Source organism: Gavialis gangeticus, unplaced genomic scaffold (genome assembly GCF_001723915.1).
Source record: "Gavialis gangeticus isolate Ggan-Ray unplaced genomic scaffold, GavGan_comp1, whole genome shotgun sequence".
In the NCBI taxonomy this organism is placed as follows: domain Eukaryota; kingdom Metazoa; phylum Chordata; order Crocodylia; family Gavialidae; genus Gavialis; species Gavialis gangeticus.
In genome coordinates, this window is record NW_017728992.1 from 100853170 (window position 1) to 100877358 (window position 24189).

Genomic DNA, 24189 nt, shown 5'->3' on the forward strand with positions numbered 1-24189 from the left:
TGGGGGGGGGGGGCAGGGCCCACTGGGCTTCCCTTGGGTCCTACGGCACTTGGTTCCTGTCATTTTTGACAGGAACCAAGGGCAGATAAATTTTAATTTTCTAAATTTTTTAGGGGTCCTGCGGGTTGGATAGAATGGCCTTGTGGGCTGGATCCAGCCTGCAGTCTGTATTTTGCCCACCCCTGATCTATAGCTTATCTTCAAGAGTGATTGCGCTCTCCCATACCTTGGTGTTGTCTGCAAACTTGGCTAGTGAGCTCTTCACCCCACATCCAAATCATTGATAAAGATGTTGAAAAGTACTGGACCAAGCACTGACCCCTGTGGGACACCATTGGCCGCTTCTCGCCAGGACGAGACAGATCCATTCATTAGGACTCTGTGGGTCCTATGCTATAGCCAGTTTCCCATCTACCTGACTGTCTTGGCGTTAAGCCCACAATCCTCTGACTTTCTCCAAAGTCAGGATATACAACGTCAACCTCCTTTCTCTTGTTCAGGTGGCAAGTTACCTGGTCAAAAAAGGTTGATGAGGCAAGACCTGCTGGCTACGCAGCTATGCTGGCTGTTGTCCAGAAACCTACCTTCTGAAAGCTTATCGCAGATAGACTCCTTGATGAAATTTTCCAGAATTTTCCCTGGGATGGAAGTTAGGTTAATTGCCCTATAGTTACCGGGGTCTTTCCTCCTGCCCTTCTTGTGGATGGGCACAACATTGACCCTCTTCCAGTCCTCAGGGACCTCTCCAGAGCGCCACGAGTTTTGGAAGAATTTTGCCAGGGGTTCCACAATGACTGTGGCCAGCTCCTTCAGCTCTCTCAGATGGAGTTCATCTGGTCTTGCTGATTTTTATATATGTCTAATTTTTTTTTTTAATTGATCTCACACCAGTTCTACAGCAATAGTAGGAAGGTGGTCATTCCTACCCTGCTCATTCTGCACCCTACCTGGCATGATGTTCCCCTTGGCCTGGTGAAATACCGAAGCAAAGTAGTCATTCAGATGTTACGCTTTAGACATGATTAGCTGGTTAATCATGTCTTTAGTGAACTGGCCACACTCAGTTGATGGGACAGTAAAATGGGGAATATGCCACAAAGTTGTTATTATTGCAGAATGTGTAATAAGTTTGTTGCTCGTTCTTATCACGTCTTTAATTGAATATGTGGCCAGTGCTTCCAGAGCACACTGGAGCTCTTCAGCTCCTGTGTGCTCCAGAGGCTGGGAGTACCAGTTTGCTGATTGGAGTTCCCAGGCAGGGGAGCCTTTGGCTCTGTGCTCCCCCAACTGTTGGGCACCTCCAGCTGAGGGAGCACTTCAGAGCCAAAGACTCCATGCACTATTGGGACTTCCAGCTTCTGAGAGTATATCAAAGCCAAAGGCTCCTTTCTGATCCCCCAGTTGGGAGCTGTGATCAGCTGACCAGGGCTCCCAGCCTGGCCAGCACAGAGAACCGAGGTTGCTATTTGATCCTGGGCTTCCCCTGCACACTTATGGTGTGATGGGATCTGATGCTGGATTATACAGTCACGTCTCCTGCCATGCACACGCAGGATATCAGGAAATACAGTTGTTGGGATTGTGCATTAGCTGCCATTGCACCTTTGATTTAATGTCGGTCAGTGGCCTACATATTACGGCCACTGTGTTCCACCAAGGAAACTAATCTGGTTATAATTCACACCTTTTGCTTTTTCTTTGAAAACCTTGGTTGGCACTCACTGTATCTAAAGCTTCAGTTTTTCTTGGAGCTTTTTTCTAAATTCTTTCCATTTGTCCACTGTGGAGATCAGAGCTGCATACTATTCCAGTTATGGTCTTACCTAAGTGTAGGGTAACATCCTGTCTCAACTCCTTTAGGATATTCCTCTGTTGATGTAGCTGAGAATTGTACTGGCCCATGTATCTTCAGCATTACACTGGGGGTCTTTGACATGTCCCGATTTGAGTTTCAGGAAGCAAAAATGCATTACTACCCTATGCCATATGGCTTTAATTGATGTAAAATGTGTTGCTGTTATCCACTCTGTAACGGGAAGGCTTCAATTGCTTTTCTTTTAGCTCCACACTTATTTTTATATTTTATAATTCCCCACTAAATTCTGCAGGCCTTAAAGGGAGAAGAATAACTGGGTGCTGCATGTGTGCTTTACTGTGGAGTAGACTAATTGGCTCTGCAGTAAAGCGTCACCTTCTACATGTGTGCCAGTATTAGGGCACAGTAAATTAATTATCTACGCCATAATATACTACTGTCAGGGACAGTACTATCTTACGGCAGAGTACTTGCATGGGCTGAAACCCATGTGTAGATGTTGACGGGTGCTGGCTGGGGCACAAGGATGCTGATGTATGGGGGCTGCTTGCTGCCTAGCCCTGCACTTTAACACCCTTGTGCCCTATCCAGCCATCCAACACTTGCCACCTTGAGCCTGGGGCTGATCCCCTGGGCCTCTTACCAGCCCAGGGCTGCTCCACCCTGGTGCAAAGTGCTGCAGTCCAGAGTGCTGTAGACTCTCCACCCAGGAGCAATTTGTGCCAGAATTTATTGCTCTGCCTTAATTGCTTATATAGGTGCACCCACTGATTTGTTTTTTGGAACTGACTGATGTTGAGACTTTTTTATTTTCACAGTACCAAGTTGACTTGGGCACTTCTGAAAGCCCTACCCTTAAATCTTTAAAGAGATGCTAAATTACTGGGATAAACTAAATTTACCATTTGCAATTTTGAAGTAATTTTGCCATGCTATTTCTTTGTTTGATGTTAAGCTGTCAGTCAAGATATGTCAATGAAAATAAGTTTAGTCTAAGCAAAATGTGAACTTGGATCTGTAGGGGAGATAAGCTAGTATGGTAATAGGAATTCAAAAGTGTGTTGTTTAGATTGCTGAACAGATTAAAACTATATTAGGTAAAAAACAAAATGTGTGGCATCACAGAATTAGGGCTTGTAGTGACTGTGATGTTAAGAAGTCCATGAAGCTGTCTGCCTCAAGCTGATTTTTTTTGTTGCTTAACTGTTAGGTTTTTGCTGTTCGATCTGGTGGAGCCACAGGGGTGGTTGTTAAAGGCTTGGAGGACAAGAATCCCATTTCATTCAGGTATGTTCAGCTAAGTATTTTCACCTGTATTTTAACCGCTTGTTAAGTATAACTTGATATCACAGCTGTCTGTATTGTCTATCTTTTGCTTTTACTGAAACTTGCCACGTTAGGATATCACATAACATCTATAAAAAAAATAAAAAAAAAACTGTTGTATTTCTTCCTTTCTTCCTAACACATTTTCAGGCAATAGTAATTGAAATCAGTAAACTTACGATGATAGTATATGCGTTTGGTAGGATGTCATTTTGCTCTCTATGTGAGAGAACCCTGTGTAGTCGGCACAGAGTAGCCCTAGTGCCTGAAATCCAAGGTGTGCTATCAGGGGAGTTGAATGTGTTTGTAAGTTTCAGGAAACTTAGTTCTTGGTATACAAGAGTGTTGGATCTGTAAATCCGTATATCACATTTGACTGGTTTTCCACTCATGGCTGCTTTAAGCTGTTGGCATGCATTAAAACTATAAATGCCTTTTGCACTCTGAGATTTTGCTGAATGTTAATATAATGTGGTTAAAAATGCAACTTTTTTTCCTAGTGGGAATTGCCCTTTTGTGTCATTTCCAAGAATTAAGAGTGTTCTTACGCAAAAGTGGTTGGGCTCTTTCCAGTTAGGAAGTGTGTGTGTTTTAAGAACACAAAGGGACCTGTTGCATAATGTAAGTGGGAACTTGAGGATATACAGGGCCTAAATGATCTTCCTTTTCAGCTCTCAGTGTAATTGAATTTCATGCTAACTGTGCCATTACTAATTGCACAAAAAAACTGCATAACTCTGTAATTCCATTTCATAAAACAAGACTGAGCACTTTGTTTTGAAGATTATCAAATCGTGGGTTAGTTATAATCATTCATACCACCATAATGTTTCTAATGCATTCATTAATTAATCAGAAATAGAGAGTTTCTGTTGCACTGGCATTTCATATTAGTTGAACTAGAAGTGTCTAGCCTTTTGTCTTTTGACCATGTATAGAAATAGGTTAGAGGATTGATTAGATTAGAATTTGGATTAGAGAACTAGTACCAGTCAGTCTCCTGTAACAAATAATGATTACATTAGAAAAATGCCCTTCCATATTTTTTTTTTCTTTTTTTATAGGATGGAAGATAAAGGGGAAGTGAAATGCATCAAGTTTTCTTTGGGGAATAAGATCTTGGCTGTTCAGAGAACTTCAAAGAGTGTGGTAAGAAATTAGATTTAAGCGTACAAGGAGCCTTAGAATTCTGGCACATCGGGTCCCAAATCACAGGCTTCTGCCATACCAGCTAAAGGAGTATTTTTCTGGCTAACAATAACTCCCTGGATCTCCTTAGCAGCTAAGCCATCAGACATTAATATCATGCCTTCAGCATGCACAAAAAGCTAGATTTGTTTTTTTGTAAAACTTACTGATCTGTTTCATGGGGGACTAACTCTCTTGTGTGAGTTTGACTGTTCTGAGCTGAAACTTGTTTCCTAGCCTTTCCAGAACTATTTTTTTGCTGGAGGAGGAATGATTCAGACATAAAAGTTACGTCCTTAAAAATGAAAGTGATGACATGCACTAACAACTTCATAATGGGATTATTCCTCAAAGTGGAAAAGAGTGTGTGTGTGTGTGTGTGTTTAATCATACTGAATCCAAAGTAGGTAGAGTTGATTAATTTGAGCACAAAACAGGAGTTGAAACTATTGGATTAAGTTCAGCCTAATTACTTATCTACCTCTATGTTGCTTTTTATTTTTTTTCAGGACTTCTTGAATTTTATTCCAGACAGCCCTCAGCTAGAATATACACAAGAATGCAAGGTATGTTGTTAATAAATTTCAAACGTGATTAGAGTAAATGAAGTGCTAATGCTAATTGATATTCTTGTTACCAAAACCCACCAGTACAGTTCATACAAACAGACTAAAACACCTCCTCCAAATGCTCCATTTAACTAATGTTTAATGAATAGGTAACAGCGACTGACCACAGTCAAAATACAAGTTGGTAACCTTATATTAGCAATCCCTCAACCAATTTCCTGTTGCCCAAGGAGGACTGGAAACGCTATGAAACCAGCACAGGCTGCCATAGAGGGGAGAGCGAGTGCAGTTTCAGTAAGATGGTTAAAGAGTCATACCAGCACTGAATAGATTCACTCAGACTTTATCTGTTTATGACCATCACAGTTGTTAGGGAAATTTCAGAATGACAAGTTTGAGCTAGATTATTTTCCATAAGCATTAATAAAATAATCATACTTCCAATAGTTTCGTGGGTATGACATATGGATCCAGCTGTGCAAGGTACTGAGAACTTCCTGCAGTTTACTGAGCACTCTGTTTACACTGATGTCAGCGGGCACTCCCCACCTTGTAGTATGGGGGCCTTGTGTCAGAGTAATGCACCCTGGGAGACAATGGGCCTTTGTCACTCTCTTAACAGCTGGCTTACTTAAGAGGTTTATAAACTGTTGTGTATCTCTACACACTGTGAATGATTTATGTGGGCTAGCTGTGTCTGAACAGAGCCTGTTGGCACATGTGCAGCCCAGCACTAGGGCAACTGTGTAATTCTGGTTTGGGAGGTAGCATGTTCAGGGTGGGCACAGTGTATCCATATGGTGCTATAGACAGCTTTCCTGTTTCCTGCTGAGGGACTTGGGGCCTAATTCATTGCCTACTGAAGTTAATGGAAATCTTTTACATCCTTCAGCTTGAGTGCTGATGGTCTGTGGATTGAACTGTGTTGATATCCCAAACTGAGTTTAGTTGTATGTGCCAAAAAATCCTTATTTGAAGATAGAGTTATATTCTTGGTAACATCCAAAATTCATAATAGCAGGCTGCCTATTACTGATTCTTGTGCATCAGTAATCCAGGGTGTCTAGACAAGCCAATACCTATTTGTCATCAGGTGAACAGCTAATTTGCACTACATGAGATGCTAGTTAACAAAGTTTTTCATGAAGATGTTAATTTATGTGAATGCTAAATTTTTTTCAACTAAATTTTGATTGTATTTTTAATGAAAGACCAAGAATGCCAACATTTTGGGATTCTGCTGGACAAGTTCTACAGAAATTGTCTTCATAACAGATCAAGGAATTGAGTTCTATCAGGTAATGCAGATAATTGTCTTATGAAAAATGCACGTTTTAACTTTAAAAAATGTTAATTCTTTTGCTTAAAAAAGTTTCTGTCTTTTGTGGCTCTGAACATCTCATCTGTACTCAACTGGGCTAGAGACAACAGAATGAAGTTCAGTGTAGGCAAATGTAGCGTGCCATGTCTATCTAATATTATAAAAGCCTTAGTCTGTTCTGTCTGTCTGTCCATAACACTTTATTCACACTCTAATTGGCTGACAAACAGCCAGTAAGAATGCAAAGAAGTGGTCGGACAGGAGGCGGTGGTGCAGCGGAGTGCCACCGTAATGGTGGGAACACAGGATAGAGCAGGGGTAGGACGAGGCCAAAACAGCTGGCCTTGCCCCCTCCCCCCTGCCCTGCTCCCCAGAGGCAGCGGCAATGGAGTGGACGGAACAGGGAGGTTAGGGTTGGGGTGGCTACCTGCAGATGATAACGATGGAGCAGAGTGTGGGGAGGCCACTGGAGCTGGCCTTGCCCCCACCCCTGTTTTGCTCCTTGGAAATGGTGGAGGGGTCAGGATGTTGCAGGGGGCTGACGCCACTGGTCTCAGCCTGCCCCTCTCTTCTTCCATTGTCACCATGTGCAGGGCCCGTGCAGTGGTGGTGGGGGGAGGAGGGGGCATGCTGTGGAGGTGGAGGGAGGGGTGGAGTGAGCCCAGGCCTGATGTGTGGGGAGGGGAGGAGGAGGAGCGAGCCTGAGCAGGGAGAGAAACTGACCTGCCACGCTGGTGAGGGGGGACCAGCAGGCCTGGCCCAATGCAGCAGCAGCAGGGAGGCAGGGGGAGCAGGCCTGGACCCCAAGCAGCAAGAGGGAAGCAAGCCTGGAGGGAGGGGGGCACGGCACGGGGCTCCTTCCCTGCCTGCTTCTGTTCCCTCACCCCCAGTCATTCTTGATGGGCCGTTGGCTAGTATATGGAAGAAAAACCCAATGCACAACTATAGAATGGAAGATAACTGACTGGATAGCAGTCATTTTCTTTACCATACTAATTGTTTACTGCACTATTTAGTTTTACTACACTGAATAGCTAAGAAGAATCTGAGGATTTGGGTGGATCACAGACTCAGTGCGAGTCCGCAATGCAATGCTGTTGCAAAAACAGAATTGCAATTTTGGACTGCATCAATAGGAGTATTAGGTATAGGATATGGGGGACTACTCTGATCTTGGAACTTGTTAGATCTTGTGTGCAGTTCTGGGATCCATATTTTAAGAAGGATGTGTATAAGCTTCAGAGGGGCCAGAGATGGACCCCAACCAAACGGTAAAGGGTGTGGAAGCAAACTGTATGAGGAAAGGGTGACAGAACTAGGTAGGTTTTAACTAGGAGAAAGGGAGGTTAAGGAAAGATGTGATAATAGTTGTCAAAAACTAAAAGACTTTCATAAAGAAGAGGAAGAGTAACTTCTCCCAGGCTGCAGAGGGCACAATATAAAGCAATGGCTTTAAATTGCAAGAAAGTAGATTTAGATTAGATCTCAGGAAAACCTTCCCTACTGTAATGCAGTGCAGTAGAGTGCCCAGGGAAGTTGTGGAATCTCCCTCACTGGAGGTTTGCCAGAGGAGGCTGGATAACCATTGGTCATGGATGACATATGAATACCATCCCTGCATTAGTGTAGAGAGCTGTGCCCAGATGACCCTCAAGGTACTTCCAAACCTATGATTTTTACCTGTTTTTAGTTTTACTAAACTAAAACAACTGGCAACTAAGAAGAAAAGAAAAGAATGAATGTTTTGTCTTGGACAAGTTTACATTTTTTATTTTTAGAGAGTGGAAAGTGTAGTACTTGATTTTTATAGCAGGCAATTAACAGATAGCACACTTCAATGAGAGACTGAATTTTACTGTAGTGAGTGCAGCTCTGGCTTTAATAAACCTGTTTAATGCAGATATTAACTTGTATACAAAATAACAAACCTGGAATACTGAATGTAATGCAATATAAAGCAGTTAAAGTTGCATATTCAAGAGTGTATTCATTGACTGTCTTCCATATATGCAGTCCAGGGGATTTAAAAAAGCAAGCAGGAAGCCATACTTGAATACAAGGTTCTGCTCTTGTTTTGCATCTGTGCTTTTTTATTCTTTTCCCTAAAGCAAGGGTTATTTTCATTGATTAGCAATTAATTTTTATTGCATCGTGTTTATGCTACATTTCCAGTTAACTTTTGGTAATTGGAGGGTGCAGAGGAATTTAAGCAGTCATATAATACAATAGTCATTCATTCAGTTTTGTATTTGGTAGAAAATTATGATGCATTTCTCTTTTCAGTATTTTTTTTTTATTTATGTTGTATATTATGTTGTACTTGGATGAAGATTAGAGTAAATTAAATTGCACAAAGAGTATCTTTTTTAAACAAAATACAACTAACCTGGTGTAATAAATTGCTACTTGCTAAACAAAGACAATTTTAAAAATGATTAATTGACTTCTAAAAAAAGCATGTAGGCACTTCATACTTTTCAAAACTGCCTTGTCACTTGGAAGCCTTGTTGGACTGACTTCATTCTTTGGATTTTCAAGGGTTTTGAAATCCCCGCTCCATTTTCTTTTTGAGTTCTTTAGAATTAGGAAATTGGAAGGTGGAATAGGTCTTCCTGTGTGTTAACTCCCCATCAGACTTTCACATTTCAACTAAGTCCAAAAAAAGAGGATATTCTGTCTGAATTTGCTAGTTTGAAGTTAAAGCAAGAGGAATTAAGGCAAAACCTTTTCTCTTCTTTTTTTGGCCCAACATAAACTGAAAGGACTGGCATTTGAAGGGCGGTAAATACCAAAAAATTTTCTCTCTTGGGGAGACTGAAACTGATTCATGTGACACACAATATTGCAAAGCTGATTATGGCTTCAGAGACATCATAAGTTGTGTGTTTCCTGATCCTGTATTTAATTTAAATTACAGGATAGTTCACTGATACAAAAGAGGTTTTAAAATAATAGTAACAATAATTCAGTATGTTTAGGTCTCAGCATAAATTGTGAAACGTTTCTTTGTTTTTTAATCAAAACTCCAGTATTTTAGAACTGCTCTTTTTATCTGCCTGGAATTAACACTTATCCAAGAGGGGCTACCAGATGTTATTGTGCTATTAATGATCGTAATATTTCTTTGTTTCTAGGTATTGCCAGAGAAGCGAAGTTTAAAACTCCTGAAAAGTCAAAATATTAATGTCAACTGGTATATGTATTGTCCTGAGAGTTCCGTCATTCTGCTATCAACCACAGTCCTTGGCAATGTCCTCCAGCCATTCTATTTCAAGGTAAAAGATACGATCCCAATTGTGAATACTGTTTGACCTGCTAGGCTTTTTGTGTAATTCTCTTTTATCCCTCACCCCTTATCTTGTTTTTCCTTTGCTTTGCTTGGCTTTGCGTTCAGTCCCTTCCCCTCTCAAAAACATCAAACAGTGGGGAAGGGGTGGGGTCAGACTATAAACCAGTTTTCCTTTTCCTTCCGGACCTACAGGAGAGGGGGAATTCTGTTTTATAACATTGAAGGAGTTGCTCCAATGCTAGATAGGAAAGCTATCATGGGGTAAGTGACCCAGATTTAATCTGGGGAGTTGACAGAAGGTGAATGTGACAGGAACCAAATCAGTACTACGCATTTTGGTGGTCTGATGATGGTGAGAGGATTACTACATTTTTTCAGATAGAAATCTGCTCCCAGCAACAATTAAAAAAGCTGTGGAGGACAAAGACACCTTTCCCCTATTCCTTCCTACTTCCCCTCCCTCCCCCCACCAAAAAATCCCTATCTAATGTGGCTAAAACATACCAGCTTCTCTAGGTAGTAACCCACAAGGGAGAGAGCATAGGCAAAGGGAGGGAAAAGAAATTATTTGGGGGAGCTGAATGTGTGCGCATGTCCACTCCCCGCCCCCACCCCCAGCAGGGAAATCTGTGGGGGTGTGAGGGGAGGGGAAAGGGCCATGGGGAGGAGGAGGCAGATCAAGGCCCTAGCAGTGTGGGAGGGAGCGGGGCATAGGCAGGAGCAGGGGCTAGGGTGAGTGGGGCCCTGGCTGGGCCAGGTGGTAAGATAAGTGGAGGCCTGGGAGGCTTGTGCCTCCCCGATCTGTGCACAGGTGGAAGTGGCTGGTGCTGCAGCAGGCACGTGGCATTCCTGGGGCTGCTCCCAGAGCAGCTGTAGCAGGGGAGCAAAGCACAGCAGCAGCTACCTCTGCCCCGTGCACAAATTGGGGGGCATGTGCCCGCCCTCCCCCTGCCAGGCCTCCACTTGTCCCACCACCCAGCTTGGCTGGGCCCCCGCTCGCCCCAGCCCTTGCTTCTGCATGTGCTCTGCTCCCTCCCTCATTGCTGGGGCCTCGATCTGCCCCTCCCACGCCCTCTACAGTGGTGAGGGAGGGAGGGGCTGGGGCTGGGGCAGGCCCTGCACAGCCAGGGCAGGCGCGCAGGACAGCTGCAAGTGGTCTGTCTGGGGGGTGCCTGGCACAGGGAATGGGTGGCAGCTCCCGCCACTGCACACACCCTGGGAGGGCATGGGGGTCGTGCACACACCCTGGATCTTTGCATGGGGTGAGGGAGGTCTGCCAGCGGCGGGACACATGGCTTCAGACTTGTGCTGCTCTCAGAACAGAGGCAGAGCGCAGCCTACAGCGGCGCTGGGCTCCAATCTGTCCCAGCATGATGGGGACCCCATTCATGACTGCCCCACTCCCTCCTGCACTGTTGGGGTCTTGTTTACTGTAATCCATCTGCTGAACATGTATATAGTACCAAGTAAAACGGGGTTATGGGCCACAAGACAAGGAAGTCAGTTGATTGCAATAAAATCCTCTCTTCTGAAATGGCATCACCAGTTTTCACCACCAGTGGGTGCTAGCAACACAACCACAAGTCCCTTCTAAATGAGAAAGCTGTCTCTAATCTAGAGAAAAAGTAACATTCTCTTCTTTTTCAAACAGGGAGTAACAATGTCAAAATTATCAAAGTTTGAAATTGAATTGCCTGCAGCACCCAAATCCTCGAAACTCAGCCTTTGTGAAAGAGATATTGCACTGGCAACAATGTATGTATTGCTGAGTGATCAGCTTCTTCCTGTGCTTCTGTTTGTGGATGGAGAAAGAAAGCATCCATCCAGTCACAACAGCATAATTGTACTTGCTACCCTGCTTTTGTTTTCTGTTGGAGGGTTGTTCAAGTGTTCAGTTCCATGCTAAATATAGAGGCTTCCAAAAGAATAATTTTATAAAATTAACAGATCTGATTTAAGATGTGTAGGAGCCTCTCTTACTGCCTGGTAAAAGTTCTCTTGTATACAGTTTTACACAGACATGTCTGACCTGGATTATTGAATCTTTCCCCCTTCCCCATCTCCCAGATGTGTAACTTTTATATACCATATTTTCTTGCATACAGTATGCCCTGAAGTATAATAAACACCTTCTTTTTGAAAGACAGAATGAAGGAGAAAAGATTTTGTTTCCCAGAGTTATGGCTGCAAAGAACAGAGACAGAACCTAATCTTTTAACTGACTCAGGCACCCTTTCCTGCTTAACTGAAAATGGGAGGAGACAGACCAGGAGCAGACAGCAAAATAGCCCTAAGAAATGTTCCACTAATCAATTTAACATCAAGACCAATTAAAAAAAACAGAAGACAGATGATCATTAATACCTCTGGAGTGAAAAACAACAAGCCATTTAGTCAACTGACTCCTTCAGCTACCTGAATACTAATGGTATAGCAGCTGCAGTATAGCTCAGGATCAAAGTGGGGTGCTTCTATCCTGGATAGAAAATCAGTTTCCCTCCTTAATAAATGCACCCCAATTTTGGGAGAATTTCTGGGGGAAAGGTGCATGTTGTATGCAGGAAAATACAGTAAGCTGTCTTATGATGGAAAAGTAACATGGCGTTACAGGTAGGAAAATAGCGGCTGTGAGAGATTACAATACAGCAGGAGTATAGCTTGTTACCTTCCCTGCAGAAAGGGCATTTTTAGGTTTTCTTTGCTAGTTGTTTAAAAATAAATAAATTTTAATTTTTGTCTTGTTAGATATGGGCAGCTTTATGTTCTTTATTTGAGGCATCATTCAAGGACCTCCAATAGTACAGGTGCAGAGGTAGTACTTTATCACTTACCAAGGTAAGTTGCATATAGTAGGTTTGTCTGTTGCCTGACTTGGCTGTTCTTTTAATGTAGCTGTTTAGTACATCTTATCTCTGATAACCTTTTCGTAGGGAAGGCTCCTGTAAGAAGATGCACATATTAAAATTGAGCAGGACAGGAAAGTTTGCTCTGAATGTTGTGGATAACTTGGTGGTAGTTCATCATCAAGATACTGAGGTATGATCTGCTTGGTTTTTTAAAGTCTCTGGACCTTCTGGTCATGAAGGCTCAGTCCTTTAAATAATTCTGCATGTGTACTGAAGTAATTTGTAAGGATATGGCAAATATTTGAAATTTAGAAATCCTGTTCCATAATTATAAGGGATGCCAGTTTTCTTGTTGCTTCGGTTCTAATGCCTTTTTCATTGGTGGGGGGATTGGGGGGTGTTAATTATTATTTGTCTCAAATGTGGTTCTTTGAGCAAAAAATGGTGAACTTGATATGAAGGTTTTAATGGCTAAATCTGCAAAATTGGTTCAATCATTGAGTGTTTTCAGTTAAGCTTGTAAAAAGACTTATACAATTGTAACTTGGCATTCTAATGTTTGTACCTGGAAGGTGATCTTAATTTTTTTTCGGTGTGTGGATATCTGACAATTGCTAGAGTTGTTTATCTTGTATTTTGCTCTGTAGTAAATTTATTCCATAGTGAGCTATAGAAACATGGCCAATTTACCTGAACTAACTGCCTGCTGTAGCCACTAAGTGATGGAAGAACTGGTTTGCTTTGAGCAAAGAGCTACCTCGTACTGAAATTGTCAGAATACTCATTCATTGCTTTCCAAAAAATAACTACCTCCAGGTGGAGTGACTTACATCAGTGTAAGATTGTATGTTGTGTATGCACTCAACATATTCTGCAGAGTAAACATGTCATGTGTCTGCATGCTTAGTCTTATCCACATCCTAAACTCAAAAGCTGTGCATGGGAATAAATAGCATGTACTATTTAAAAAGGTGTTTTAAGTTCAGAATTTCATATATTCAAAAGGTTGGGGTGGGGTTTTTTGTGTTTATACTTCTGTCTTTGTGTGGGAGCATGAAATACAGTCAAATCCCTGTTATCTGGGATTTTACTAACCGGCACACTCTAGTAACTAGAATTTCCGGCTGGACACGAGAGGGACAGGCGGAAAAGCTTGCACACGGGTGCTGCTAGTGCCACCCACCATCCTGTATTCCCCACACTCCATGGACAGCTGCCATCACCCCTTCCCCACCCACCGCTTCATGGGCAGCTGCTGCCACCCTCCACAACCCCCTGCTCCACATCTGGCTGGAAACCCTGTGCCTTCAAGTAACTGGCATCTTTACATTACTGGCACCCCCTATTCCCCACTCACCGGATATCAGGGATTTTACTATATTGGATAGATGCAGCTAAGTCAGTTTAACATCTGATTTGTTTGTAAATTCTCAAAATGGTCCCAACTCTCCAAAACATTCACCTTTCTGGATGCCCAGCTCTTGGCTTGAAAATGAAATTTACTTTGGAGGAGTGTTTTAAGGCAGCATCTGGGAAGCAGTTCTGCCATTCTTCCCAGCACATTTTTATAATTGAAATCAAATGCAACTATTAAATAAAGCTGTAGGAAAAATGGCTGAACTGTGAAGCCTTTCATAAATGAACAGGAAGCTCTTCCGGAAAGAATTTGATGGTTTACTGCTACTAAACAGGAATTGGTGTCTTAAGTTACCTCTTCCTTCCCAAAATTACCTCCATAATCCTCACTGAAGCCATACCTTGGTTTAGGAAGGAAAAATATTTGCTTCTAATCAGAAGCTAATTGGTCATCTTAGATATTTTTTTAGTAATAAAATCCTGCCCCTTGGCCATCACTATATATGCTGTTTGACCTGTCCTGGAAGTCTGAAAGCGACTACTGCTTTACTAGTTAATCACTCGGATAACTTTTCATAGATGATAGGGGCTGCATGAGCAGTCTTAAGTATAACAAATGTTTCAGTGAAACCACCTTATAAATGTATCCCATTAACAAAATGGATGTGCAGCACAGCTGAATGTCACATTCGTATTGGAGTCCTGTCTCTTCCCTGCTTCTTTGAGTTACCTGTGTAACTTAGTATCAGTGTCTTGTTAATGTATGTTTTTAATTCCTTCATTAATATTTGAGAGGTAAAAAACCATGTCTTAATTACCCTCCCTTCTAGTTTTTAAGTTTAGGAGTTCTTAACTTCAAGACCCTTGTAATCCCAGCTGCGAGATTCTATACAAGCTGAGGGTTATATATTGAGAGAGGCCAGTTTGGACGTAAGTTTATTCATGTGCTTAGCACTTTCAGTGAATGTGAAGTATTTAGGATTAGAGCCCAAGAAGCTAATGGTCCGTGATAAAAGACATGAGATGCTGGGAAGAAGCTTCTACAAAAATGCTTCTGTTTCTTAAGTGAACTCCCTTCCAGGCAGCCTAGAAAGAATTTGGATAATATGCCCCATTAGTAGGCCAAGATTTAATTAACTTCTAAATCGGCATGTGAGCATACAGCACAATGCTTTCTTCTCCCATACTATCTGGGTCACACACCAAATGCTGCACTTGCATATAAAGTGGGCATCACAATTTAAATAGGGCATCAAATTTGCTCCAGAATCTTTGAAATACAAGATTTCTGCAGTGCAGGTCTTTTCAAAGGGTGCGCAGTTAACCATTTCAAGCTGACATTATTAAAACTTAGTTTCCATTTTGAAGCTAGAGCAGGTGTACAGTCATTTCAGAAGGTGGTAATTCTGGAAAATATACTTACGTTAATTGAAACACTTCACACCAAGAAGAGTACTTAATGTTACTAAGTTATGAGAGCAGAAGATAAAATGCCCAAAACATTTGTACATGAGTAACTTTAGATGTGCTCTTGTTACATTCTTTTCCTCATGAAAACAAGTGATGCATTGTTTTAACATTTCTTTTCTGTTTTAGACATCTGTTGTATTTGACATCAAGCTGAAAGGAGACTTTGATGGGTCAGTTACTGTTCATCAGTTTGTACTTCCACCTCGATCAATTCAACCCTATCAGATCCCTGTGGCAGGTAAAGCTACCATGTGATACTTTTGATTAGGTGAAGGTATTTATCTGGATCTTGTCCCCATAATCACATGGGCACATCAGTCTTCAGTATAGTTTGCCACCTGGTAAAGTACAGAATTGTTACTATCCCTGTCTTATAGATTGCAGGTGGGTAGAAGTAATGCACAAGGATGAAGTTACTTGCCCAGGGTTACAGAAGTCCATTGCAAACCCCGTGTCTCTTAAATTTGAGTGTCCTGCCCACTGGGACCATCTTTCCTCTCCTCCTGTGCATTTCATCAGAGTTTAAAGAGAAGATGGGTATATAGACAGATACTAATTTGTTTCTCTCAACACCCTTGAGATTTGAAGTCCTCAAGTGTGTGTGTGAAAATTGTATGCCTAGGTCCAGTGGGCTCTTGGTTCGTAGGTAACTCTGTGTTCCTTTAAAAGTGTGGCTCCTCCTGTCTCTTCTGATTCACAGCCACATGCTCTGAAGCTTTGGAGCTATGGTGACGGAAATACAGAGCTCATCCAGAGGCACAAAGAGGAGCAACTCGAGGGCTTGCTGTGAACAACCTTCTAGTGCTAAAACCAGAACAGAAAAAGTATCATGGCCCCTTACACAAGCTAGAGGTGGTGCAGAAACTTCTGCTGTACCCCAGCTGAGATATTCTTTGTGGGCTAAGCTGTTCCTTCCAAGGCCAGATATAGCAGCATAGTACAGAGTAGCCAGTGTTATCTGAGAAGTAAGATATCTTTTGAAAGACCTTTTTTAAAATTCTACTCCTGAAGTCACCTGGAAGTAGGTGCTGATGCTAGAAGGCGTAACTCATGATCCTTTGTACATATTTAGGGTATAAGTAAGTATTTAAGATTATAATAAAATAACAGATAGACAGGGCTGTCAAACTTTAGAACACAAAACACTCTTCTGGGTTTTTTTGAAGAACTAATACATGTGTGTTTGTGTTTGTGCATGTATAATAGCCAGCAAAAAGAGAGAAGCATCTTTATTACGCGTTACAAATCACAGCTTGTTAATTGAAGAGATGTGGAATGCTTATATTGAAATTAACCCGTTGCTTAAGTGTTGCCAGAAATCTGAGTTGCACACTAGAAGTGGGGGATACAATTTCTGTTTAGCATGCATATACACTTAAACACCCATTTCTTTTTCAAAACTTGGCATCTTGGTTTCTAATCAAATGGGTTGTGATTCTTTTTAGCATTACCATGCAACTACAAGTAGAGCCAACTACAGCTGCATAGGCTGTAATTTCAGTTTTTCAGGATTTAGTGTATAGTACTCAGTATAGAATATTGTCAGAGAAATTCATCTGTTCTGAGGTTAGTTTTTCTTTCACGTACTTTTTTTTTCTCTCCCATATGCAGGTCCAGCTTCTGTGACTAGTCAGTCTCCTGTTCCCTGTAAACTCTGTATCCTTTAAAAAGCTTGGCGTCATTCTGTGGTAACTCCTTTATTTTTATTCATTTTCAACAATTAAGAGCATTTCTGATGCTTGCAATAAAACAAGTGGGAGATCAAGTATTGGTTATTAAAAGGAAGAACAAATAATTTGTACAGTATACCAAACACTTGGTTAGGGACTCATCATGAGGCAAGTGCTGTGTGGTAACTGAAAAGTAAACTTGACAGACTTGGCCCTGTTTCTTTTAGAGCAGTGATCCTCAACCAGTGTGCGATGGCAACCTGGAGTATCTTGAGATTCTTTCAGGGATGCCCCAGGGCGACAACCAATGTTAGCACTGCTAGGCATGCAAATGTCATTCACAAGGTTAAGCCCAGAGATTTCTAATAGGAATCAACAGTGTTAAAACTACTCTGACATGTTGTGGTCTGTCCAAGTTTTTTGCAACAGAGGAACTGCTGTATTATTTTTCTGTGGTCGGAGAACAAGTAAAAACAACCTGCATCTTTTGATGGGGGAACTTGAGTCTAAATAAGATCAAGAACCACTGTTTTACAGTGTAAGAGCAGATAGACTGACAGCTGCTCCCTGACAAAACCCTTCCCTCTTTTTTTCATTCCTGTACTTTTGTTTGCCTGTCTACCTTGTACTGTTTTACTATATTGCCTTTCTGGTGAATAACGGAGTTTAAGTGCAGTTCTACACTAAAACCACTCTGTAACAAATCTGTAGGTGACTGATACTTTGAACATTAATGCCAGACTCTGCTACTTTGGGAGTGTAAGTAGTGGTAAAAAAGCTTATGAATACAACAGTGCCCATCATTGGTGTTGCAGAAGGCCTAGGAAAAGTCCTTTTGTAATGCATTAATTTAAAACGTTACAGGGAAATGAAGGAATCATCTTGTGACTGATCTATAGGGGAAGATAAACAAAAGGGACAGTGTTGAAGATCTGAGGTTGCATTAGCTTAGTCATCAGACAGCCTGCAAGAGTTCTTTGTTTTTTCTAAGATAGATGGTGTGACTTTATATACAGCTATTCCTGATACTAGAGATGGGCTGGTGTTTCAGTTAAGAATTTTCTTTAACATTAAGATTCCTCCTCCTGGATTGTCTTTCAGCCTGATATTATAATCAGTGCAAGTGAAGGTAAGCAAGGGGATCAAAAATAATCATCTCTATTGCTGTTAGTGTATAGGGTAAAATGCAGAAACTTATGTTAATTCTATTCCTGTTCTGTTCTTTTTATTCTTTTCCTAACACCAAGTCAAAAGAATGACTAATGGAATTATTCATTAAGATGACTAGCATCGAATATCATAGTAGTTGACATAACTGGGTATAATCATGTGCTTGTCACTTGAGTGAGGCTAGGGTATAGAAACATCTTTCCTCAGATGGTACCTATACAGAAAATTATAATGTGTCAGTAACCAAGAAAGGCATTTCATAGGCCAAGTTCAAACTTTAGCATGTAACTTGTTTGATACAGTGAGCTAGTTGTTTTTTGAATAAGACTTTTTACTCTCAAATCCAGGTTATCTCTGGAATCTCCAGGTGAAACTTGAACCTGTTGTTAATCTCCTGCCAGATAAAGGAAAGCTGATGGATTTTCTTCTCCAGAGAAAGGAATGCAAAATGGTTATCCTTTCTGTGTGTTCTCAGAGTAAGTTTTAATTGTCTCCCTGTCTCATTCTGGAAATTTAGGGCTAACTACCCTGATTCATCATTTGCTTGGGGCAAACTTTGGTCCATAGAGCATTTCCTCTACAGCAGAACGTGGGCAACTTCAAGATCTATGACAATGTAGGAAGCACTTCATAGAAGATACTGATATGGCTATTTCTGTTCATTACATGGAGTTCAGTCTCATGAATACAGGAAGCAATCTATACATGTGTGTCATTGATTCTGAATGGTGGTTTTTCAAGTTCTGGCATAACAAACTTTTATTTCCACATTTTTGCCCAAGAGAATGAATCAGTATTCTTGATCAGTCTCCTACAAGTAACAGACTACGTGCATGCTTAAATGAAGGAAATAGCTCTATCTTAGTAAAAAGTATTTGCATTCCAGTTACTTCTGTAGTCCAAATTTAGGATGCCTGTGTATTAGGCAGTAGCTAAGAGCACTTTCTGAACTTGTGCTGAGTCTGTGCGTTCTGTACGTAGTTCAACTCAGTTCAGGTGAATGGAACAAAACATTACTGGGTATATTCTGGCAGCTATAAAAGATCTATTGTAAATGTCAGGCACTTCTTCCCATGAATTAATAGCATCTTGTCTTTCAGTGTTAAGTGAACCAGAGAGGGGATCATTGACTGTGATCGCCACTGTTTTTGACAAACTTAACCATGAGTATAAGAAGTACTTAGAAGCAGAGCAGAATTATACCTTGGTAAGTAGTCTGTATCCACACTTTTAATGAGTTGCAGAAACACGATGACATTCTGAGACAGCACCAGCATTTTATCCTTGTTCTTGTACACAATTTCCACTTGACAGTGCTTTAGCTTTTTGCCATTATAGAGCTGTCAACAATTGTGATTATTCACTTTTGACTTTTCCAAACTAATTGCCACCTACCTGTCTTTTAAGTTGTACCTAGGCTAAATATGTTTGGATTTAACATCCAGCTACCCATGTAAACAATGTATGTGAATACAAAACACTATTCTGTTGAAGGTAAATTGGAGAGCTTGAATAGAACTAGGCCCTACCTATAACAAACTTACTGAATAAAATCAAATTTGTTTTCTTAAGTTTTATCCTACAAGGCAGGAACACTGTAGTTGGGAAAATAAAACAAAATAAAGCAAGTATTTAAATGTACAGCCATATAGTCCTGTTAACCTTAAAAGAGATGGTGAAACCCTACCTGCATAAAGGCACCTTACAAGACAAGTGTTTTTGTTTTAAGACTTGATTTGTCTTCATAGGCAGTGGAAGCAGGCCAAAGTCGAAGTAACCCCCTCCTGAAACGGCCAGTGCGTACCCAAGCAGTTATTGACCAATCAGACATGTACACACATGTTCTGTCAGTATTTACTGAAAAGAAGGTTAGTAAAGGAATTTGGTGAACTTGAGATACGAAATTAAGTGCCAAACAAGGAAACTCCATTAATGAAGAAGTCTTGGTAGACCTGTGCTGCTTCTGAATGGCAGTAACAAAATAAACTGTAGTGGGTAACTTAATCTAGTGGACTACACTAATTGAACACCAAAACTGCTTGTAAGAATATGGGAGAGAAAAACCAAGATTAGTGAGACTAAGTGATTTCTGCTTTGCTAGAAGTGAGGCACTAGTACTAATTATTTCATTAATCCACAAGTCACTACTACAGGCTTCTGACTTTTTCCTCTTACTGCCTAGGAAGCACCTCACAAGTTCACTATAGCAGTCTTGATGGAATACATTCGTTCTCTTAACCAGGTCCAGATTGCAGTTCAGGTAAAGCACCTTCTAGTAATGTTGAGCAGTACTGCACGCTTGCTTACGCTATGCTAGGCTACTACTTTCGTTGCTAATCTTAGGAAAGCAGTAGGGATACTTCAGATTCCTGAAACCGTCCTCCCTAACAGCAGCCAAGCTTTCAAAAAAACAATTGGAGGGGAAAACTTAGCAGGAGTATCTTTCTCTGTCCATATGTTTGTATGGACCAAAAGCTTGCTCTGGCACAGAGACAAAGGAGATTGTCTTCTATGGCTACCTGAAATTCCCTGCATCAGTGTTTGCAAAACTGCTTACAGTATTGCTTTAGAGGCTTCTGCTTGTGCAAGAGTAATATATCATAACTTCCAGTTACAAAATCTAGCAGCCTCTGGCTCTCTGGTTTGGCCATCAGGTTAAACCAAACCCCTTGTTTACCCTGTGCCGGTAGTCTGTTACATTGACAATTTGAGAACAGTAGGGACACTACTTGGACTCTGAAGGTGGTCATAATATAGTAAGAAACAAATTGGTACTGAAAACATGAACTCAGTTTTATGCACATTTCGGTCCTACTTGGTACTGTGGCTTAGAATACAGAATCTCTCAATCTGACTGAAGACTTGGTATTGAGTCACACTTTTTAAAAGATTGCCAGAAGTGAGTCTTGTTTCTTGCATTCACAGCATTATCTGTATGAGCTGGTCATCAAAACCCTTGTTCAGCACAACCTGTTTTACATGCTTCACCAGTTTCTGCAGTACCATGTGCTCAGTGACTCAAAGCCTTTGGTATGTAAGCTACAGACTCCACTTATTCTTTCAGTAGACCAGTTGTTCTCAACCATTTTAGACTTGAGGGGTACTTCCTAACTTTTGTGAACTGAGCAGCACCCCATTTCACAGTCTGTTACAATGCTCATCTCATTGCAGAGGGGTCAGGCCCAGGTGAGCCTGCACTTACTTCCTCACACCTTGTGGCACCCTAGGGTGCCTTAACCCCCCTGTTAAGAATCACTGCATTGGACTAATAACTTCCAATTTAAGGTTAAAATGGTACTACTAATATAACTGTTTTATTAATAGCAAGACTACTGCTGTTTCAGGCTTGTCTCCTGTTGTCCCTTGAGAGCATTTATCCCCCTGCACATCAGCTTTCTTTGGACATGTTAAAGGTGAGTCTGTAAGTATATTTGTTTTCTGTAGGTTACCCATTCACATAAGTTTAACAGATAAATGGGAAGTTCTTGACTCACTACATTTCTTTGAGACAAAATAATTTACATCTGTGAAAACAGTTATGTTGTTTGACTTTTGCAGAGACTTTCTACAGCTAATGATGAAATAGTAGAAGTTCTGTTATCTAAGCACCAGGTACTGGCTGCATTGAGATTCATCAGAGGTATTGGAGGACATGACAGCATTTCAGCCCGCAAGTTCCTTGATGCAGCCAGACAGACGGAAGATAACATGCTTTTCTATACTATATTCAGGTTCTTTGAACAAAGAAATCAACGATTACGGGGGAATCCTAGCTTTACACCAGGTAAGGAGGGCCTCAAAGTCAAGTGACCTTTTAAATATCTAAACGGTGTTTGTTTAAAAAAAGAAGTGGTGTGTGGGAAACCAGCTACTACTTTACTCTTCAATTAGCAACTTGGAGGTTGGATCTTTCTCTCAAGTGAATTTTTAGTTATGTTCATGCCAGGCTTAGCCATAAGAGGGCTGGTAATAAGCAATGGTAGGGCTGTCAAGCTAGCAGCCCGAGGGATTAATAGCTGCCCTACAGGCTCCTTCTTCTTTTAGCTGCTGCTGCCTTCTCACATCCAGGGGCAGCACAGCCTGCAGGATCCCTGCAGCCTATATTGACCATTCAGGTATGGCCCCAGCCACTCAAGCTGGACAGCCCTGGAATGTGCTTCTCAGTTGAAGAACAAAGTTTACTGAATGTGTCTTTAGTACACATCTTAAGAATCCACTTTTAGATAACTGCTACGTTTATTATTATTTCTCAGAAAGACGAGAGGCTACTATATTATGGCTTTAATTAATTATATATTAATTGCTTTTTAACCCTTTAATTTTCTGGGTAATAACTCATCTTCCATGATGGTTTACTGTCTACCAAAACCCCCCCTAAGATATTCTTCCTAAGATTGTTAAGTAATTCATCAAGGGATAGATATTATCTTTAGTACCTTAATTCACGTTTTTTTGTGTGTTCATAGGAATCTGGAGAATTTGTTAATAATTTAACATCTTTCAGTAACAATCTAACATGTCCTTCAGTTTTATCTACATTAAAAGCATTACCTAATTAAAGAGGTGCCTTGTCCACAGGAGTAGGATTTTTTGTTTTGTTTTTATGAAGTGGAAACCTATATACGCTTTCCTAGCATACCTACCGTCAAAATAGTTGGATAGGACTTATGCATCTCCTCTGTAGTAATTAAGTCTTTGAGATATTCAAAGCCAACATTACCGCTTACCTTCAAAACATGTACACAACTTAACCATGTTATATACTTGTAATGTAACAGGAGAGAGAGAGATCTGTAACTTGACTCAGTACAAAGCAAAATTGAAACATTGAGGCCTGCTAGTAAGTAGCACTTCTGTCAACTCTTCTTTTTGCTTGTAGGAGAACATTGCGAAGAACATGTCAACTTCTTTAAGCAGGTTTTTGGGGAACAAGCTCTCATGAAGCCTCCAACTTTCTGAAGTAGATTACTGTTCACTTTGAAATGTATAAATTTAATTTATTGCATTTGTGTTGAATTTTGAACTACAAAATTGCTATTTTATAATAAAGTATATACACAATGTTTTGGCAATTGTTACTAAAATATTACAACCTCTTGAGTGATGGCTTTTCCCCCTTAAAAATAGAGCCAAAAATTGCATTGACTTGCATTTAAAAGTTGTGTCAGTGGTTTGGCAGTCCATTCTCATACACACATCACCAACGTGGAAAAAGCTATTCAACTTGTGATATAGCTGGCTTACAGTTCTTAAAGAAAAAGAAACCTCTTAAAAATAGTGTTTTAGGATCCTGTTAATGTATCTAGTTCTAGTAATACTGTTACATGAGCCACATGTAGCATTTCCTGAGTTTAAAAGCTGTATGTCCAAAGCTACAGTTGATGTCCTGTACTTGGATTGGTGCACAAGTCGAACTAGTGGTGATTACATCAGTGTGGTAGTCATAGAAATATTGCTGCAATTCAGTCTTAAGCCACAGTTCAGAACACCCACTGAACACTTTGTTAAAAAGACTAGAAGTAGAGGAGTCTCTCTCGTTCTGTACCTTTGTATCTTTCTTGTGCAGCTTGAGTTTTAGCTTTATTTGCAGGTGGGCCTGAGTAAAAGAAAAAAAAGCCATGCATTAAATATCTTCAGCAATGAGGCAGCCACCATTTGCTATTTAAAAAGCAAAGCCTAGGAAGAGGTCTATCATTCAGGTAAAGAAATGAAGCTGTAGAACACCATGAGTAGATTTGAGATTTTTTTTTTGCCAAAAAAAGTGGGTAGTTGGGGTGCAGGAGCTCTCTTTAAAAATACCTAGGAATAGATACTAGTTAACTGTGGGTATGTTTGAGAACTACGGTGGAGATATACTTGTTGGGGCTTAACCAAGTTAGCAAAGCCCACATCTTGTACTAACCTATTTACTCTTCTTTTCAAGCCTGCACTGAGCTCTATGCTACACTGGTGTTAACAGTACCTGAACTGGCTAATTCAGGCCTCCAAGCATACTGTGAATAAAGCTGTCCCAAAACACCATGTCCTAGAAGGATTAAATTTATCTAGTAATATACAAATACACTAATTGTTATTACTATTACCTCCATAGCTAGTTAAGTGGGTATTCTCTACTTTCACTCAAGCTAGAACCCATCCACATTACAATAAAGATGTCGGGGGGGGGGG

At 40.8% G+C, this 24189-nt stretch overlaps 2 protein-coding genes across 3 annotated transcripts in view; one reads left to right on the forward strand and one right to left on the reverse strand.

The window, feature by feature from the left end:
• Positions 1-23082, forward strand: part of CUNH18orf8 (chromosome unknown C18orf8 homolog) — a 32059-nt gene extending 8977 nt beyond the window's left edge. Inside the window, exons 2-20 of one of the 2 annotated variants that reach the window (XM_019526306.1) lie at positions 3027-3103; positions 4207-4291; positions 4840-4896; positions 6111-6197; positions 9355-9495; positions 11161-11264; positions 12255-12344; positions 12440-12545; positions 15308-15419; positions 16793-16837; positions 17927-17980; positions 18369-18497; positions 19122-19228; positions 19770-19889; positions 20204-20281; positions 20947-21051; positions 21366-21434; positions 21580-21805; positions 22901-23082. In XM_019526306.1, coding sequence (XP_019381851.1) covers positions 3027-3103; positions 4207-4291; positions 4840-4896; positions 6111-6197; positions 9355-9495; positions 11161-11264; positions 12255-12344; positions 12440-12545; positions 15308-15419; positions 16793-16837; positions 17927-17980; positions 18369-18497; positions 19122-19228; positions 19770-19889; positions 20204-20281; positions 20947-21051; positions 21366-21434; positions 21580-21805; positions 22901-22980 — 1872 coding nt within the window. In that variant the 3' untranslated portion in view covers positions 22981-23082. The remainder of the gene's footprint in view (positions 1-3026; positions 3104-4206; positions 4292-4839; positions 4897-6110; positions 6198-9354; positions 9496-11160; positions 11265-12254; positions 12345-12439; positions 12546-15307; positions 15420-16792; positions 16838-17926; positions 17981-18368; positions 18498-19121; positions 19229-19769; positions 19890-20203; positions 20282-20946; positions 21052-21365; positions 21435-21579; positions 21806-22900) is intronic. The other variant, XM_019526313.1, reaches the window with a different exon arrangement.
• NPC1 (NPC intracellular cholesterol transporter 1) overlaps positions 23002-24189 on the reverse strand; it is a 44104-nt gene continuing 42916 nt past the window's right edge. The window contains exon 25 of the mRNA XM_019526292.1: positions 23002-23617. Within this exon, the coding sequence (XP_019381837.1) occupies positions 23535-23617 (83 nt within the window). The 3' untranslated portion in view covers positions 23002-23534. The remainder of the gene's footprint in view (positions 23618-24189) is intronic.